Source organism: Eptesicus fuscus, unplaced genomic scaffold, assembly GCF_027574615.1.
Source record: "Eptesicus fuscus isolate TK198812 unplaced genomic scaffold, DD_ASM_mEF_20220401 scaffold_65, whole genome shotgun sequence".
Classification (NCBI taxonomy): domain Eukaryota; kingdom Metazoa; phylum Chordata; class Mammalia; order Chiroptera; family Vespertilionidae; genus Eptesicus; species Eptesicus fuscus.
The window spans coordinates 82,836-100,550 of record NW_026557631.1 but is presented as its reverse complement, the minus strand read 5'-3'; the positions used below and the strand labels follow the sequence as shown (position 1 = coordinate 100,550).

At 45.2% G+C, this 17,715-nt stretch overlaps 1 protein-coding gene across 1 annotated transcript; it reads right to left on the bottom strand.

Annotated features, from left to right (window-relative positions):
• Nucleotides 1-13,220: 13,220 nt before the first annotated feature.
• On the bottom strand, nucleotides 13,221-16,004 carry LOC103304638 (carcinoembryonic antigen-related cell adhesion molecule 21-like). The gene is made up of 3 exons (XM_054713485.1): nucleotides 15,941-16,004; nucleotides 14,714-15,052; nucleotides 13,221-13,462 (listed from the first exon to the last, which is right to left on the bottom strand). The coding sequence occupies exons 1-3, from the start codon at nucleotides 16,002-16,004 to the stop codon at nucleotides 13,221-13,223; spliced, it is 645 nt and encodes a 214-aa protein (XP_054569460.1).
• Between the last annotated feature and the right edge of the window lie 1,711 nt (nucleotides 16,005-17,715).

The window sequence follows — 17,715 nt, the reverse complement described above, 5'->3', positions numbered from 1 at the left end:
TAAACCCACCTCAGGAAAAAGGACTCACACAGACTGATGGTGAAGGAATGGAAAAAAGATTTTCAGGCAAATGGAAAAGAAAAGAAAAGAAAAAAAAGCTGGGGTAGCAATACTTATATCTGACAAACAGGTCTCAAAGTGAATGACATAAAAAAAGATAAGGAAGGCCACTTCATAATACTTAAGGGAGCAATCCAACAAGAAGAAATAACTCTGGTAAACATATATGCACCCAATACAGGAGCACCCAAATACATAAAAAAATTTCTGGAGAATATCAAGGGAGAGATTGACAGCAATAGTCAGAATAGGTTACTTTAATACCCCACTATCACCATTGTACAAATCCTCTAAACAAAAAATCAGCAAAGAAACATCAATCCTAAAGACTCACTAGATCAGATGGAATTAATTGACACCTTCAGAACATTTCTCCCCAAAGCCACAGAATACACATTCTTCTCAAGTGCTCATGGGTCATTTTCAACGATAGACCATATATTGGATCACAGGCAAAGTCTCTTCAAATTTAAGAAGATAGAAATCATATCAAGCATCTTCTCAGATCACAATGGCATAAAACTAGAAATCAACTACAATAAAAACATTAAAAAAATCAAACACATGGAGACTAAATAGCATGCTATTAAACAATTACTGAGTTACCAGAGAGATCTAAGAAGAAATAAAAAAATATCATGGCAACATATGACTATGAAACACAACAATCCAAAATCTATGAGACACAGTGAAAGCAGTCTTGACAGGGAAGTTCATAGCTCTACAAGCCTACTGCAAAAAACAAGAAACAACAGTAATAAATGACCTAACCCTACAACTCAAAGGGTTAGAAAGAGAGCAACAAAGAAAGCCCAGTGTAAGCAGAAGGAAGGAAATAATAAAGATCAAAGCAGAGATAAACGATATAGAGACCAAACAAACAATACAAAAGACCAACAAAACCGAGAGCTGGTTCTTTGAAAGGATAAACAAGATTGATGAACCTCTAGCCAGGCTCACCAAGAAGCAAAGAGAGAGGACCCAAATCAACAAAATCAGAAATGAAAGAGGAGAAATAACAACAGACCCCACTGAAATGCAAAGGATTGTTAAAAAATACTATGAACAACTCTATTCCAATAAACTGGACAACCCGGAGGAAATGGACATATTCCTTGAAAAATATAACCTTCCAAAACTCAATCAGGAAGAATCTAAACATCTCAGGCCAATAACTATGGAAGAAATTGAAGCAGGCATCAAAAAAGCTTCCAGCAAACAAAAGCCCAGGGCCAGACTGCTTCACAGGGGAGTTTTACCAAACATTCAAGGAAGAACTAAAACCAACCCTATTCAGACTATTATAAAAAATTCAAGAGGAAGGAACACTTCCAAGCTCATTCTATGAAGCCAGCATCACGCTAACACCAAAACAAGATAAATACAATGCAATGAAAGAGAATTACAGGCCAATATTCCTCATGAACATAGATGCCAAAATCCTCAACAAAATTCTAGCAAATCGGATCCAGCAGTACATCAGAAAGATCATACACCATGACCAAGTAGGATTTATCCCAGGGATGCAAGGATGGTACAATATCCATAAATCAATAAATGTGATACATCACATAAACAAATTGAGAGATAAAAGTCACATAGTCAAATCAATTGATGCAGAAAAAGCATTTGACAAAATCCAACAAACTTTCTTGATAAAAACTCTCAGCAAGGTGGGAATAGAAGGATCATACCTCAACTTAATAAAAGCCATATATGATAAACCCATATCCAACATCATATTCAATGGGCAAATCTAAAAAGATTACCTGTAAGAACAGGAACAACACAGGGAAGCCTACTCTCACCACTCCTGTTTGACAAATTACTGGAAGTATTGGCCGTTGCAATTAGAAAAGAAGAAGAAATAAAAGGCATGCAAATTGGAAAAGAAGAAGTAAAACTGTCCTTATTTGCAGATGACATGATATTGTACATAAAAAACCCAAAAGACTTCATAAAAAAAAAAAACTATTAGACTTAATAAATGAATTCGGCAATGTAGCAGGATACAAAATTAACGCCAAGAAACCTATGGTATTTTTATACACCAATAGTGAACTTACAGAAAGAGAGACTAAAAAAGCAATCTCATTTACCATCGCACCAAAAAAATTAAGATACCTAGGAATAAACTTAACTAAGGAGGTAAAAGACCTATAAGCGGAAAACTATAGGACAGTGAAAAAAGAGATAGAGGGAGGTGTAAACAGATGGAAGAACATACCATGTTCATGGATTGGTAGAACCAACATCATTAAAATGTCCATACTACCCAAAACAATCTATAGATTCAATGCACTCTCCATTAAAATACCAATGGCATATTTCACAGATCTAGTAAGAACGCTCCAAAAATTCATCTGGAATAAAAAAAGACCCTGCATAGCCACAGCAATCCTGAAAAGAAGAACAAAGTAGGTGGGATCTCAATACCAGATTTCAAGCTGTATTATATGGCCACTGTTCTCAAAACAGCATGGTACTGGCACAAGAAGTACATATAGACCAATGGAATAGAATAAAACAACACAGATATCAATCCAAACCACTCTGCTCAATTAATATTTGACAAAGGAGGCATGAACATACAATGGAGTCAAGACAGTCTCTTCAATAAATGGTGTTGGGAATATTGGACAAATACATGCAAAAAAATGAAACTAGATCACCAACTTACACCATACACAAAAATAAACTCAAAATGGATACAGGACTTAAACATAAGACAGGAAATCATAAAAATACTAGAGGAATCCTCAAGCAGAGAAATCTCAGACATATGCCAAAACAATTTCTTCACCAATACCACTCTTAGGACAATGGAAACTAAACAGAAAATAAAAAAATGGGACTACATAAAAATAAAAAGCATTTGCACAGTAAAAGAAACCATCAACAAAACAACAAGAAACCCCACTGTATAGGAGAACATATTTGCAAATTTTATCACTTTTAAAGGTTTAATCTCCAACATCTATAGGCAACTTATACAACTTAATAAAAGGAAGATAAATTATCCAATAAAAAATGGGCAAGGGACCTAAATAGAATCTTTTCAAAAGAAGACAGAAGGAAGACCAAGAGACATATGAAAACATGCTCAAAGTCACTAATTATGCGAGAGATGCAAATCAAAATGACAATGCAGTACCATCTCACACCTGTCAGCATGGCAATCAACAACAAATCAACAAACGACAAGTGCTGGCGAGGATGTGGAGAAAAAGGAACCCTCCTGCACTGCTGGTGGGAATGCAGACTGGTGCAGCCACTGTGGAGAACAGTATGGAGTTTCCTCAAAAAACTAAAAATGAAACTGCCATTTGACCCAGTAATCCCATTTCTAGGAATATATCTCAAGAAACTAGAAACACCAATCAGAAAGGGTATATGCACCTCTATATTCATAGCAGCACAATTCACCATAGCTATGATTTGGAAACAGCCTAAATGTCCATCAGCAGGTGAGTGGATTAGAAAACTATGGTACATCTACACAATGAAATACTACGCTGCTATAAAAAAGAATAATTCTTACCATTTGCAGCAGCATAGATGGACCTGAAGAGCATTATGCTAAGTGAAATGAGCCAGGCAATGAAAGAAAAATACCACATGATCTCGCTCATTTATGGAAAATAAAGAACATTATAACCTGATGAAAAAAAGATAGATACAGAGGCAGTAAAGCACCAAATAGACTGTCAAATCACAGCAGGGAGGTTGGGGATTGTTGGGGAGGGGGAGAAAGAGATCAACCAAAGGACTTGTATGCATGCATATAAGCACAACCTATGGACAAAAGATACTGGTGGGGGGGTGGAATGAGGGCATGTGACAGGGGGTAGAGGAGGCTGGGGGAAGGTCAATGGGGGAAAAAAGAGGAGATATATGTACTACTATATGTAATACTTTAAACAATAAATAAAATGAAAAATTAAGTAAAATACTCCCCATACCTGTAAAAAATAATTATAAAAAGAAGCTTTTAAGGAGACTTGGGGTATATTTCAAAAAGACAAAGAATTTACAATTAAAAATTGCAGTTACATTTCTAAAGAAAATGCTCTAAAAAAATAGAGTTAAGAGGCCTAGTCAGGAAGAAAGGTTAGAGACTCTGAGGGAATGAGATCTCTCTCTGGTTCATAACACAGCTACTTTCTGCACAGACGAGGGAAACACAACTACATCCTTTCAGGCAAGACTCAGTTTGCATCGCCATCAGTTCCCGCAATTTATAATGAAATGCAAGTCCCCAGCCATTTATAAATAGATGCAAAGTAGCTGAGAGACTGAACAGAGATAGCATCTGATCTCCCAGAAGGCTGTGCTTCTGTTTTCCATGGAGACATTACATTTCTCTCTACAGTCACCTTCCCTTTGATCAAACGTCATCTCCAAGGAAGAAGAGTATTATGATCCTATCACATATATGGCAGGTGTCATTCAATTTGGCCTAATGAATGACCTAAGTGCAGAGGAACTGACATTCACCTTATAGTTTGCTCTAATGCAGGTTTTTCAATGAAACCTGAGATGGGAGATTTAACAGCCTCTTGAGGTTAGGCGGCCTCACCCTCACACTTCACCTGCAGTCTCTCTAGTTTTGGGTGATGACTTCCTCTCAAGCAGATTACAAGTCTTCATTAGGTCAAATTTAGCAGCATAAAAGTTGAGGTTGTTTTATAATTCTCTGGATATCCGTTTGAACTAGGACATTTGCTAAGCCTTGCTTGTATTACCAATGTTTCCAATTCTATTCTATCAACAAAGAGGACAGGGTGCTACTGAACTTATGCAAATAAGTCTATTGCCATAACGAAAGAATATTCCAGAGGGCAGTAGTAATTTGGGGGAAGACATCTCACATATGTGTTCTCCTGTCTATTCCCATCATCCCCAGTGTCCAGGCACCCTCCACATGTTTCCCTGGAAACAGGAGAGAGCTCAGATTCCTGTCAGCTTATCTCTTACTCCTGCTCTTCATCACACAATGACTGCCCCTACTGTGAAGCACATGGTGTCCCCTCCATTGTAGAGATGGTCCAAATGGGACCAACCAGAGATGGGATTCAATGTGGAATGTTACCTTACGTCAACAAGAGTGAGAACATCAGTATATATTTTTTAGTATTTATTGATTCAAAGCAAGTCTTCTATGCAACTTCAACCACCACAAGAAATCTAATAGGTACTTTTTTTTTTTTTTTTTTAGTTTAAGAAATTAGGGGAAGGGAGGAGGATCACTAGTACTCGACATCTAACTCTACAGGCACACTTTCAATGGAGCTGACGGGGTTGGAGACTTTACACTGGTAGTTCCCAGCGTCCTCTCTCCTGACAGGGTCTATGGTGAGGGTTCTCTGGTCCTTGGACAGCTTCATCCTCTTCCTGATTCACAGACTTGTAGCATTGAATAACCAGTTGGTGGAGTTCAGCATCTGTGTAACCAGTTATGACCACCTCATCCTCATTCTCTGTGACTGTGGTGTTGCTGGCTAGGAGTGTGGGCTCAGTCACTGGTGCTGTGAAGAAATAGAAGGTGAGAATGATTGAGTGTGGGCTTGAGACCTGGGGCCATGCTCCTGCCCCAAAGATCTCAGCCCTGACTCTGATTGTTATGAGAGTATTTTGCTTCCACAGTAAAAATTAATTAATTCTAAATTTGCCATCACTCACCAGACCAAATCTACCCCTCTGAGTGAAGACTCCTAAGAAGGAAGGATATGAACCATTGATTGCCCTTGGGGTCCAAAGACATCTAATAAGGCCATTGGGATTGGAAGAAAAGAAGGGGCTATGGCTGCAGATAGACCTCAAGTGACTCAGATCAATTCCTAATGGTCTTCGTGATTCTGCTTAGGGACTGTATCTCCCTGTGCCTCACTTTCCCCTCAAGGAAGTAAAATGAACATTTGACTGCCAGTTTGCCAATGTACTAATCATAAAATATTCACAGTATCTGACATAAACATTGGGAAGGAAAACTGCTCAAATAAGAGACTTCACGAGAGAATCTTCTGGGCTGATCCCTGGTGGATGAGCAGCTGCCAGGGGAATCTTTACTCCTGCTCCTCCCTTGGGACACTAACCTTTCTCTGGACTCTCCTAAGTCCCCCAGAACAGTCAGCTAATAATCTGTGGAGCTTGTCCAGTTGTGCTTTCCACCCACAGTCTAAGGTGAAGGACCAGGCTCCATTTCTTCCCAGATGTGGCTCTTAGGGTTGAGCCCCAACTGGTGACCAGCTCAAGAGCCTTGTGACTCTGGCTCATGGGAAACTGTTGCTCTCACTCAGCCCTTCCCAGGAGGAAAAACCCAACCAGGCACAGGCTCACCAGGGTCTCTGGAGGCAGGACATTGTAACAGGGGCCTGGAGAGGGGCTGCCCAAGCTGAGCTTCTCTGTGAAGAACCCAGGGAGCCCCTCAGGCCAGGTCCTTACAGAGCCCTGCAGGGTCTATCTCAGGGACATGATCAGGGAAAGTGGCCCAGGGGCCTGGACTGAGACTGGTCTCCCTTTTCTGACTCACTCCCATCAAATTGGTCCTTCTCTCTGTGGTGAATGTTTGTGGGGCTGGAATCTGGGAAGGAAACTCTGACATTAGGAAGTTTGTCTCCACTGTGTGTGTCCTGCACTAAATGCCCAAATCCAGCCTGGGACATGATGCAGAGGGGGATGGAGGAGAGTCCAGGGCTGGCAGTCCTGTGTGTGAAGTAGAATTCACCCCTCCCAACACCTACAGGTCAGAGAGCAATCACTCACGGTACACATTGAGCCGTCCAAATCCTATTTCTCTTTGTGAATTTTGAAGGACTGCTATTACAGTGTAGATTCCTGTGTCCCTCGGAGTGACTTTTCTTATGATCAGGGATCCTTCAAGTTTTGCTGTCTCTCGACCAGTGTATTTGGGCCCTTTTACTTGTCCACTTAAGTGCCATGCAATAACCCCAATTAAATTAGAGAACTTAATCTCTAGTCCCCTGTACCAAATAAAGCCTGCAACATCCGTAGGCCTATTGCGGGTACGTAGAATCACATCCTGCCCTTCAGCAGCTTTCCTAGAGACAATAGCAAATTGCGCAGTGGTGGGCGGGATCCAGAAGGCTAAGAGAATGACTAGAAGGGAAGAGAGAAATTGATCAGTATTTTGATCTATATATTGGGATGAAGATATGAGGCATTTCTCTTGATCTCTCAGCCTTGGTCCCAGTGTGAGTTCGTGTGTGCATCTCCTTGTTCAAGGTCAGCAACATGGCCACCATGGCTTCAGCACCTCAGAACCTATGCTTTTTGTTTTGAATTCTCTTTCCCAGTTGTCTGTGTGCTGTCCTCCATACTGTGCTCAGATCCTGTTTACACTCAACGGCCTTCTTGGAAGACCTTCCCTGACCACATCCTCTAAAGATGCTCTATCTTCACTCTGACCTGACCCCACTCTGTGCCCTTCAGGGCACTTGTGGGTACCTGATGGCACAAGTAGATCTCATCTCGTCTCTTTTCTCCCCATATAGTGTGAGCTGCATGTGGGCAGCTTGTGATCTTGTGGCCCCCCAGTGCCTGCAATAGCCTGCAAACACCTGTGGGTGCATGAATGAGTGTTCCTATGCTTGACCACGTCCCATGTTGTATTTTCCCATATTTGTAGTTGGTGGTGGAGACAATATTTAGTGCCCCTGGTTAAAATGTTTCTGCTATCACCTGAAATAAATTATTACTGTGGTCAGTTGTCAAAATTCAATACTCTGTGATGAATAACTTAGCAAGTGAACCGCAATTGAGATTTTCCTGCCCCTCACCACTTCCACATCATGATATTTTCCTGTTGCTGAGCCCCCTCTCTCATCCTACTCTGCGCTCCTGTCCTTCCACTCAGGTCCAAAGAGAAGCCCTTCCTCCCCTCCCAGAGTGCTGTCCTCCCCAGGAGATCTTGGCCACTCTCTGACTCCCAACCTCCCTTCCATTCCCAGGGATTGTGCCCTCCTTACCAGCCAGCAGGAGCGCCAGCCAGGGGACAAGTCCTCTGTGGGCAGAGGCTTCAGGGAACTCCATGGTGACTGCTGCCTGCTCTGTCCCTCCCTCTGAGAGAAGAGCTCGAGGTCCAGTAAGGCTCCCAGGCACCTCTGTCCAGACTGGTGGGATGTGCTGTCCCTCCTTCCTGTGTGCTGAGCCTCCTCCTGGGGCAAGATAACCTCCCTGGTCATGTGGTTCAGGGCGGGGTCAGAGCCCAGGACCTTCCTCTCCCTACCCTCATTTTTGCCAACCCTGTTGCCCCTTTCAGTTTTCTCTGTATTTTGGTTCCTGGAAACTGCTTAAGCCTTTGACAACACACACACATACAAACACAAACACACCCATGCACAGACACATGCCCAGAAAAGCACTGGCCTGGGACGTCCAGTTCCTGGTGATTCTCCACAGCTCCCTGTCAGTGCACATTTAACTTTTCCTTTCAGAACAAGAGTTCTGGGACGCCCCTCAGGAAAATTATCACAGGAATGCCCCAGCTCTACATTGGCTCACCTGTGAAATTTGTAAACATTGGGATGCCCTGGTAACATTTTAGAAAGGCTGCTTCAGTAGCTGCCCAACTTACATAGACCCGAAGATGAGACCCTATGATGTGAGGGTGGGGGGCCCTGCCCCTCTCTTGTGCACAGGGAGGGTCTCCAGATCCTCTTAAAATGCAGATTCTGACTGCAGGTGTGCAGTGGACCAGGGACTCTGCATCTGACAAGGTATCAGAGGAGGAGGGGCTTACTGGCAAGTGAAGCACATTTGCAACAGCAAGGCTGATGGCGGCACATGTCCTCCTGAGAGGATTGACTGCCTCACGCCAGCATTGGTCTCTGCTTCATCTTTGTCTTGGGTCTGTCAGCACCACACAGAGAGCCCCACAGGCCCCAAACTGTTGATTATTTCTGGCTGTGACACAGAAACCCAGCTGGGCACCAGGTTTTCCCCGTGTTTTCAAATGTGCTGGGAAGATGGGATTTCCTCCCAGCAGGGAGGCCACAGAGGTGACTGGCGGTGAGAAGGGGTCATGCTAGGTGATGACTGCAGAGGGGATCCTCCCTCTATCTCAGGTTGTCACCAGACTGGCCATTGTTTCCAGAGACAGAGACCCCATCATCTCGGGGCTCAGAAGGACATGCAGTTTCCAGGTATGAAGGGTAAAGTGTGAAGCAAGGACTATGGTGGGAGTTCAGGTGGCTGTGGGCTCCAACGCCTTGGGGAATGTTTTCAAGGAGAACCTCCCTTTCTTTCTTGGTTGACCCTGTCCATGACCTCTCTGACTATTTGGGCATCCTCTGTCCTCTTCCTGGGGGACTTTCTTGAGGTCACCTAGTCTTGCCCATGTGTGATTCCAATTATGAGTTGGGGAGCAACATAGAGATCCCAGAAAATGCAGCTGCCCCTACAGCTTCTCAAGGTAAGAAATGTCCAAACCTGTAGAGGATTGTTATGAGTATTTCAGCTGAATTGATGTCATATGACTGCAAGCAAGATCTCAAATCCTGAGAAGAACAGCAGTTTTGTTGCTTATTTTTTACATTATATTCAAAGGAGAAGATGAAAAACGTTGCATGAAATCTATTGGAAAGTGAGGGAAATTATAGCAGGGAGATCTATAGAAATAAATAAAAAGCCAAATGGTGAAACACGTATTAATTTTATAATTGGAGGGTCCAGGATAGTTAACATTTACAGCACATATAGAGGCTGTGCAGGGAACCAGGCAAAATGAACGCTCTGTGGTCTTGTATTCTGACCCCACAGGCTCTGCCTTCAATGGATCTAGCAAAGAAAATTTGTTAGAGGTATGTGATGTCAAAGGTATGTTATCCATGATGCATCAGAACAGAAAAAGGGCTCACTTAAGGGAAAGTCTGACATTTTCTAAGGAAGCTGTAGACCTGTGAAATGACTACCTGCCATCACCTGCCCAGTTAGGTATTTGTGATCAGACCACACTGCATCGCTGAGCTTGTCAGGCCTGCCATGGGGCCCACTGGGCTTATCAGGTTTCTTGCACAGCCCCTTTTTCATTCCCAGTTTCTGGAAAGAGCAGGTGGGACAGCGCAGGCATGACGTAGGGGCACAGAAAAATCTATTATAGTCAGGGAATGGAAATAGGTCTCCTTCTGCACCTGATTAGCCAAAGCCCAGTTCCTGTAGATTTCTGTTTTGTAGGTGCGTCTCAATATCGCCCCCTAGAAGGCAAAAGGAGACTTGCAGGCAATGTCAGGTCCTGCTCTTGGAATGCTTACCAGGTTCCAGAAGGTGGGAGCTCACTGTGAGCCCTGGACAGAGGTGATCTCTGACCTCTAGACTAAGAGCCAGCCATCCAGGTCCCAACCCTGTGTGTCTCATACCTCCTGACTGCATTCCAGGGCAGTCTGGGCCCGGTGAGAGGACTGGCTTTGTCCACAGTATTATGAGTCCAATGTCCAGAGAGCTGCCTGCTCTCGTGGATATGCTGTTTCAGGAGGATGTGCTTTCCAGGTTTTCAAAGCCAGGGCCAGGTGAGGGCTCCTTTGGGAAAGGGTTCTGGCCTGGATGGTTGATCCCCAAGATGCCCTCTGTGTTTCCCATCACAGCATGGGGATGTTGCATCCAGTCCCCTGTGTCCCTGTCATCTGCTCTAGGCCTCCCCACAGGGCCCAGGTTCTGGAACAGCTCCACATGGAGTGTCAACCAGGGGACTCTGTGGGTTCCTCTGTTAGGGGAGGGGAGGCCCCTGTGGGACCCTCAGCACCTCTGAGATGAAAGCAACCCCAGATCCTGGGTTCTCCTTTCCCATCCTGCTGAGGAAGTTCCCCTTTTTCCCTGGGACACCGTGGGATTTGTGAGATGTCGTTAGGGGCCACAGGCTGCTGTATCCAGACCAGGGACTCTTGGGGACAGGGAATAATCCCCTTATTTCCTTCGGGTGAGGGTGAGCACCCTCCTGCCTTGGTAGAAACTGTACCTGGGATGGCAAATCCACAATGTCTGCCAGGTCAGGGATCTGTGATAAAAGGAAGAACATGGGCTGCTTTCCTGGCCCTGAAGAGATGAGGGGTGGGGAGAGTTATGATTTCCTGGCAATGAAATCAGAGTGATCTGATCCCTCACTCTTAGGAGGTTCCTGTCCCCCTTTCCTGACTGTAAGTGGGGTAAACACCTGGCCCTGGGACATCCCCATGTAAAAAGGGGCTGTGGCCTCCTCCCACGCTGACACCAAGCCTTCAGATGGATAAGGAACATGATATGACTGCAAGTGTCACACAGGGTGACAGGCTTCCATTATATGGTTTCCCGAATCCATTGAATGACTGTTTACTGAGTATCTGTGGTGTTTCAGGTCAGGGCTAGGCCCTGGGAATGCCACAGAGAGCAGGAAATACGTGGGCTCTCACTCGTGGAGTTTAACTTGTAAGGAGAGACAGGGTCTCAGATAAACTTTTCATAAACATTTGTGTAGAAAAGGCTTTCGCACAAAGAATTAGGGGCTTATAAAATTATTAAATGGCTAGAGAAATGGGAGTTAAAGAGTTGCCACTGGAAGTCAGGTTTTAAGGTCACACTATCACAGCCCCCTCCCACACGTAAAGAATTAGCTGTGTCTGCCAGAGGCTATCCATCAGTCAACAAAAATACACTTTTATTGATTTAAGAGAGAGAAAGAAAGAAGGGGAGAGACATAGAAACATCAATGATTAAGGGGAATCATTGATTGGCTGCTTCCTGCAAAGCCCTATTGGAGATCAAGGCTGAAACCCAGGTATGTGCCCTGCCTGGGAATTGAACCATGACCTCCTGGTTCCTGGGGTGATGCTCAACCACTGAGTCACTCCAGCCAGGAGGCAAGAAGCTTTTAAGGAGACTTAGGTATATTTCAAAAGGACAGAGAAAGAATCTGCAATTACAAATTGTAGTTACATTTCTAAAGGAAATGCTCTTAAAAAATAGCAGTAGGAGGCCTAGTCAGGAAGAAAGGTTAGAGACTCTGAGGGAATAATGAGGCCTCTGGTGCATAACACTTTCTGCACTGCGGAGGGAAACACAGCTACATCCTTTCAGCCAACACCCAGTTTGCATCGCCATCAGTTCCTGCAATTTATAAAGAAGTCCAAGTTCCCAGCCATTTGTAAATAGATGCAAAATAGCTGAGAGACTTAGCAGAGATAGCATCTGATCTCCCAGAAGGCTGTGCTTCTGGAGTTTTCCATGGACACATTACATTTGTCTCTACAGTCACCTTCCCTTTGATCAAACATCATCTCCAAGGAAGAAGAATATTTTGATGTTATCACATATATGGCTGGCCTCATTCAATATGCCCTGATTAATGACCTAAGTGCAGAGGAACTGACATTCACCTTATAGTTTGCTCTAATGCAGGTTTTTCAATGAAACCTGAGATGGGAGAGTTAACAGTCTCTTAAGGTTAGGTGGCTTCACCCTCACACTTCACCTGCAGTTGCTCTAGCTTTGGTGGATGCCCTCCTCTCACACAGATTACAAGTCTTCATCAGATCAAAATTAGCTCCATGAAAGGTGAGGTCGTTTATAATTCTATGGGCATCAGTTTGAACTAGGACATTTGCTAAATTCTTGGTTTTATTGCCAACATTTCCAATTCTATTCTATCAACAAAGAGGACAGGGTGCTACTGAACTTATGCAAATAAGTCTATTGCCATAACCAAAAGAATACTCCAGAGGGCATTAGTAATTTGGGGGAAGACATATCACATATGTGTTCTCTTGTGTATTCACATCATCACCAGTGTCCAGGCACCCTCCACATGTTTCCCTGGAAACAGGAGAGAGAGCTCAGATTCCTGTGAGCTTATCTCTTACTCCCGCCAGTCATCACACAATGACTGCCCCTACTGTGAAGCACATGGTGACTCCTCCATTGCGGAGATGGTCCAAATGGGACCAACCAGAGATGGGATCCAATGTGTTATGTTACCTTACATCAACAATAATGACATGCCAGCTCACATTTTTTAGTATTTATTGATTCATAGCAAGTCTATTAAGCAATTTCCACCACCACAACAAATCTAATAGGTACTCTTTTATTTTTTATTTTTTTCTTTAGTTTAACAACATAGGGGAGTGGAGCCAGATCACTAGTACTGGACATGTAACTCTACAGGTTCACTTTCAGCGGAACTGACGGGGTTGGAGACTACACTGGTAGTTCCCAGCATCCTCTCTCCTGACAGGGTCTATGGTGAGGGTTCTGTGGTCCTCGGACAGCTTCATACTCTCCCTGAGTCGCAGACACGTAGCATTGAATAACCAGTCGGTGGAGCTCACATCTGTGTAGCAAGTCATGACCACAGCATCCTCATTCTCTGTGACTGTGGTGCTGCTGGCTAGGAGTGTGGGCACACTCACTGGTCCTGTGAAGAAATAGAGGGTGAGAATGATTGAGTGTGGGCTTGAGACCTGGGGCCATGCTCCTGCCCCAAAGATCTCAGCCCTGACTCTGATTGTTATGAGGATAATTTGGTTCCACAATAAAAATTAATTAATTCTAATTTTGCCATCACTCAGCAGACCAAATCTAACCCTCTGAACTGAAGACCACTAAGAAGGAAAGATATGAACCAATGAATGATCTAGGGAGCCAAAGACATCTAATAAGGCCACTGGGATTGGAAGAAAAGATGGGGCTATGGCTGCAGATAGACCTCAAGTGACTCAGATCAATTTCTCATGGTCTGTTTGACTCTGCTTAGGGACTGTATCTCCCTGTGCCTCACTTTCCCCTCAGTGAGGTAAAATGAATATTTGACTGCTAAGCTGACATTGTACTGATCATAAAATATTCACGGTACCTCACATAAACATTGGGAAGGAAAACTGCTCAAATAAGAGGCATTTGTTATTGATGGACTTCATGAGAGAATCCCTTGGGCTGATCCCGGGTGGATGAGCAACTGCCAGGGGAATCTTTACTCCTGCTCCTCCCTTGGGACACTAACCTTTCCCTGGACTCTCCTAAGTCCCCCAGAACAGTCAGCTAATAATCTGTGGAGCTTGTCCAGTTGTGCTCTCCACACACAGTCTCAGGAGAAGAACCAGGCTCCATCTCTGACCATTCTTGGCTCATAGGGTTGAGCCCCAACTGGTGACCAGCTCAAGAGCCTTGTGACTCTGGCACATGGGAAACTGTTGCTCTCACTCAGCCCTTCCCAGAGGCATAACCCAACCAGACACAGACTCACCAGGGTCTCTGGAGTCAGGATATTGTGACTTGGGCCTGGAGAGGGGCTGCCCAGTTGAGCTTCTCTGTGAAGAACCCAGGGAGCCCCTCAGGCCAGGTCCTTACAGAGCCCTGCAGGGTCTATCTCACGGTCTTGATCAGGGAAAGGGGCCCAGGGACCTGGACTGAGACTGGTCTCCCTCTGCTGACTCACTCCCATCAGATTGGTCCTTTTCTCTGTGGTGAACGTCTGTGGGGCTGAAATCTGGGAAGGGAACTCTGACCTTAGGAAGATTGTCTCCACTGGGTGTGTCCTGCACTAAATGCCCAAACCCAGCCTGGGACACGATGCAGGGGGGATGGATAGAGTCCAGGGCTGGAAATCCTGTGTGTGAAGTAGAGTTCACCCCACCCGACACCTACAGGTCAGAGAGCAATCACTCACGGTATACATTGAGTCGTCCAAATCCTGTTACTCTTGATTTTGGAAGGACGGCTACTGCGATGTAGTTTCCTTGGTCCCTCGGAGTGACTTTTCTTATGGTCAGGGATCCGTCAAGTTTTGCTATCTCTCGACCAGTGTATTTAGGCCCTTTTACTTGTCCACTTAAGTGCCATGCAATAACCCCAATTAAATTAGAGAACTTAATCTCTAGTCCCCTGTACCACAGATAGCCTGAAACTTCAGGAGGAGTATCGATGGTACGTAGAATCACATCCTGCCCTTCAGCAACACTGGTTGTGACAATACCAAATCGCCCAGTGGTGGGCGGGATCCAGAAGGCTAAGAGGAAGACGAGAAGGGAGAGAGAAATTGATCAGTATTTTTATCTATGTATTGGGATAGAGAGATGAGGCATTTCTCTTCATCTCTCAGCCTTGGTCTTCGTGTGATTTCATGTGTGCATCTCCTTGGTTAAGGTCAGCAACATGGCCACCGTTGCTTCAGCACCTCAGAACCTATGCTTTTTGTTTTGAATTCTCTTTCCGTGCTATCTGTGATGCTGTCCTCCTTACTGCCCTCAGATCCCTGTTGACACTCAGCGCCCTTCCTGGAATACCTTCCCTGACCACGTCCTCTAAAGACCCTCTGTCTTCACTCTCTGACCTGTCCCCACTCAGTGCCCTTCAGGCCACTTGTGGGAACCTGATGTCACAAGTAGATCTCTTCTCCTCTGTTTTCTCCACGTATAGTGTGAGCTGCATGAGGGCAGTGGATTTTGTGATCTTATACCCCCAGTGCCTGGAAAAGGCTGCAAACACCTGTGGGTGCATGAATGAGTGTTCCCAGGCTTGACCACATGCCATGTTGTATTTTCCCATATTTGCAATTGGTGGTGGGGACAATGTTTAGCACCCCTTGTTAAATGTTTCTGGTATCACCTGGAGTAAATTTTTATTAATGTGGTCAGTTTTCAAAATTCAATACTCTAAGATGAATAACTTAGCAAATGAACCACAACTGAGGTTTTCCTGCCCCTCACCACTTCCACATCATAAGGTTTCCTGTTGCTGAGCCCCTTCTCTCATCCTATTCTGCGCCCCTGTGCTTTCACTCAGGTCCAAAGAGAAGTCCTTCCTCCCCTCCCAGAGTGCTGTCCTCCCCAGGAGATCTTGGCCACTCTCCCACTCCCAACCTCCCTTCCATTCCCAGGAGGTGTCCCCTCCTTACCAGCCAGCAGGAGCGCCAGCCAGGGAACAAGTCCTCTGTGGGCAGAGGCTGCAGGGAACTCCATGGTGACTGCTGCCTGCTCTGTCCCTCCCTCTGAGAGAAGAGCTCGAGGTCCAGTAAGGCTCCCAGGCACCTCTGTCCAGACTGGTGCGATGTGTGCTGAGCCTCCTCCTGGGGCAAGATAACCTCCCTGGTCATGTGGCCAGGGCGGGGTGAGAGCCCAGAACCCTCCCTCTCCCTCCCCTCATTTTTGCCAACCCTGTTGCCCCTATCAGTTTACCTTTTCTCTGTATTTTGATTCACTGGAAAATGCTGAAGCTTCTGAAAACACACAGTCATAAAAACACAAACACACACATGCACAGACACGTGCCCTGAAAAGCACTGGTCATTCTCCACAGCTCCCTGTCAGTGCACATTTAACTTTTCCCTTCAGAGCAAGAGGTCTGGGCCTCCCTCAGCAAAATTGTCAAGGGATGCCCCGGCTCTACATTGGATCTCCTGTGAAACTAGTAAGGATTGGGATGCCCAGGTGACATTTTTGAAAGGCTGCTTCAGCAGCTGCCCAGCTTGCATGGATGCCAGGATGAGACCCTATGATGTGAGGTGGGGACCCTGCCCCTCTTCTGTGCACAGGGAGGGTCTCCACATCCTGTTAAAATGCATATTCTGACTGAGGAGGTGTGCAGTGGACCAGAGACTCTGCATCTGACAAGCTCTCAGGGGAGGTGGGTCTTACTGGCCTGTGGAGCCCACTTGCAATAACAAGGCTGATGAAGGCACATGTCCTCTTGAGAGGATGACCCCTCAACCCAGCATTGGCCCCTGCTTCATCTTGGTCTTCGGTCTGTCTGCACAACACAGAGTACCCCAAGGCCCAAAACTGGGGATTATTTCTGGTTGTGATACCGAAACCCAGCTGGGCACCAGGTCTTCCCCGTGTTTTCAAATGTGCTGGGAAGTTGGGATTTCCTCCCAGCAGGAAGGCCACAGAGGTGACTGGCGGTGAGAAGGGGTGATGCTAGGTGATGACTGCAGAGGGGACCCTCCCTCTATCTCAGGTTTTCACCAGCCTGGCCATTGTTTCTAGAACAGAGACCCCATCACCACACATCTCAGAAGGACATGCAGTTTCCAGGTGTGAAGCAAGGACTGTGGTGGGAGCTCAAGTCGCTGTGGACTCCATGGTCCTTGGGAATGTTTTCAAGGAGACCCTCCCTCTCTTTGTTGGTTGACCCTGTCCATGTCCTCCCTTACTATTCGGGCAGCCTCTGCCCTCTGCCTGGGGGACTTTTTTGAGGTCACCTTTCCTTACCCATGTGTGACTTCAGTTATGATATGGGGAGCAACATAGAGATCCCAGAAAAAGCAGCAGCCCCTGGACCCTGTCAAGGTAAGAAATGTCCAAATCGGTGGAGGATTGTTATGAGTATTTAAGCTGAATTGATGTCATATGACTGCAAGCAAGATCTCAAATCCTGAGAAGAACAGTTTTGTAGCTTATTTTATACATTATATTCAAAGAAGAAGATGAAAAAAGTTGCATGAAATCTCTTGGAAAGTGAGGGAAAGGATAGCAAAAAGATCTCTAGAAATAAATAGAAAGACAAATGGTGAAACACGTATTATTTTTGCATTGGAGGGTCCAGGATAGTTAACATTTACAGCAGGTACAGAGGCTGTACAGGGAACCAGGCAACATGGGCGCTCTGTGGTCTTGTATTCTGGCCCCATAGCCTCTGCCTTCAATGGGTCTAGCAAAAGAAATTTGCTAG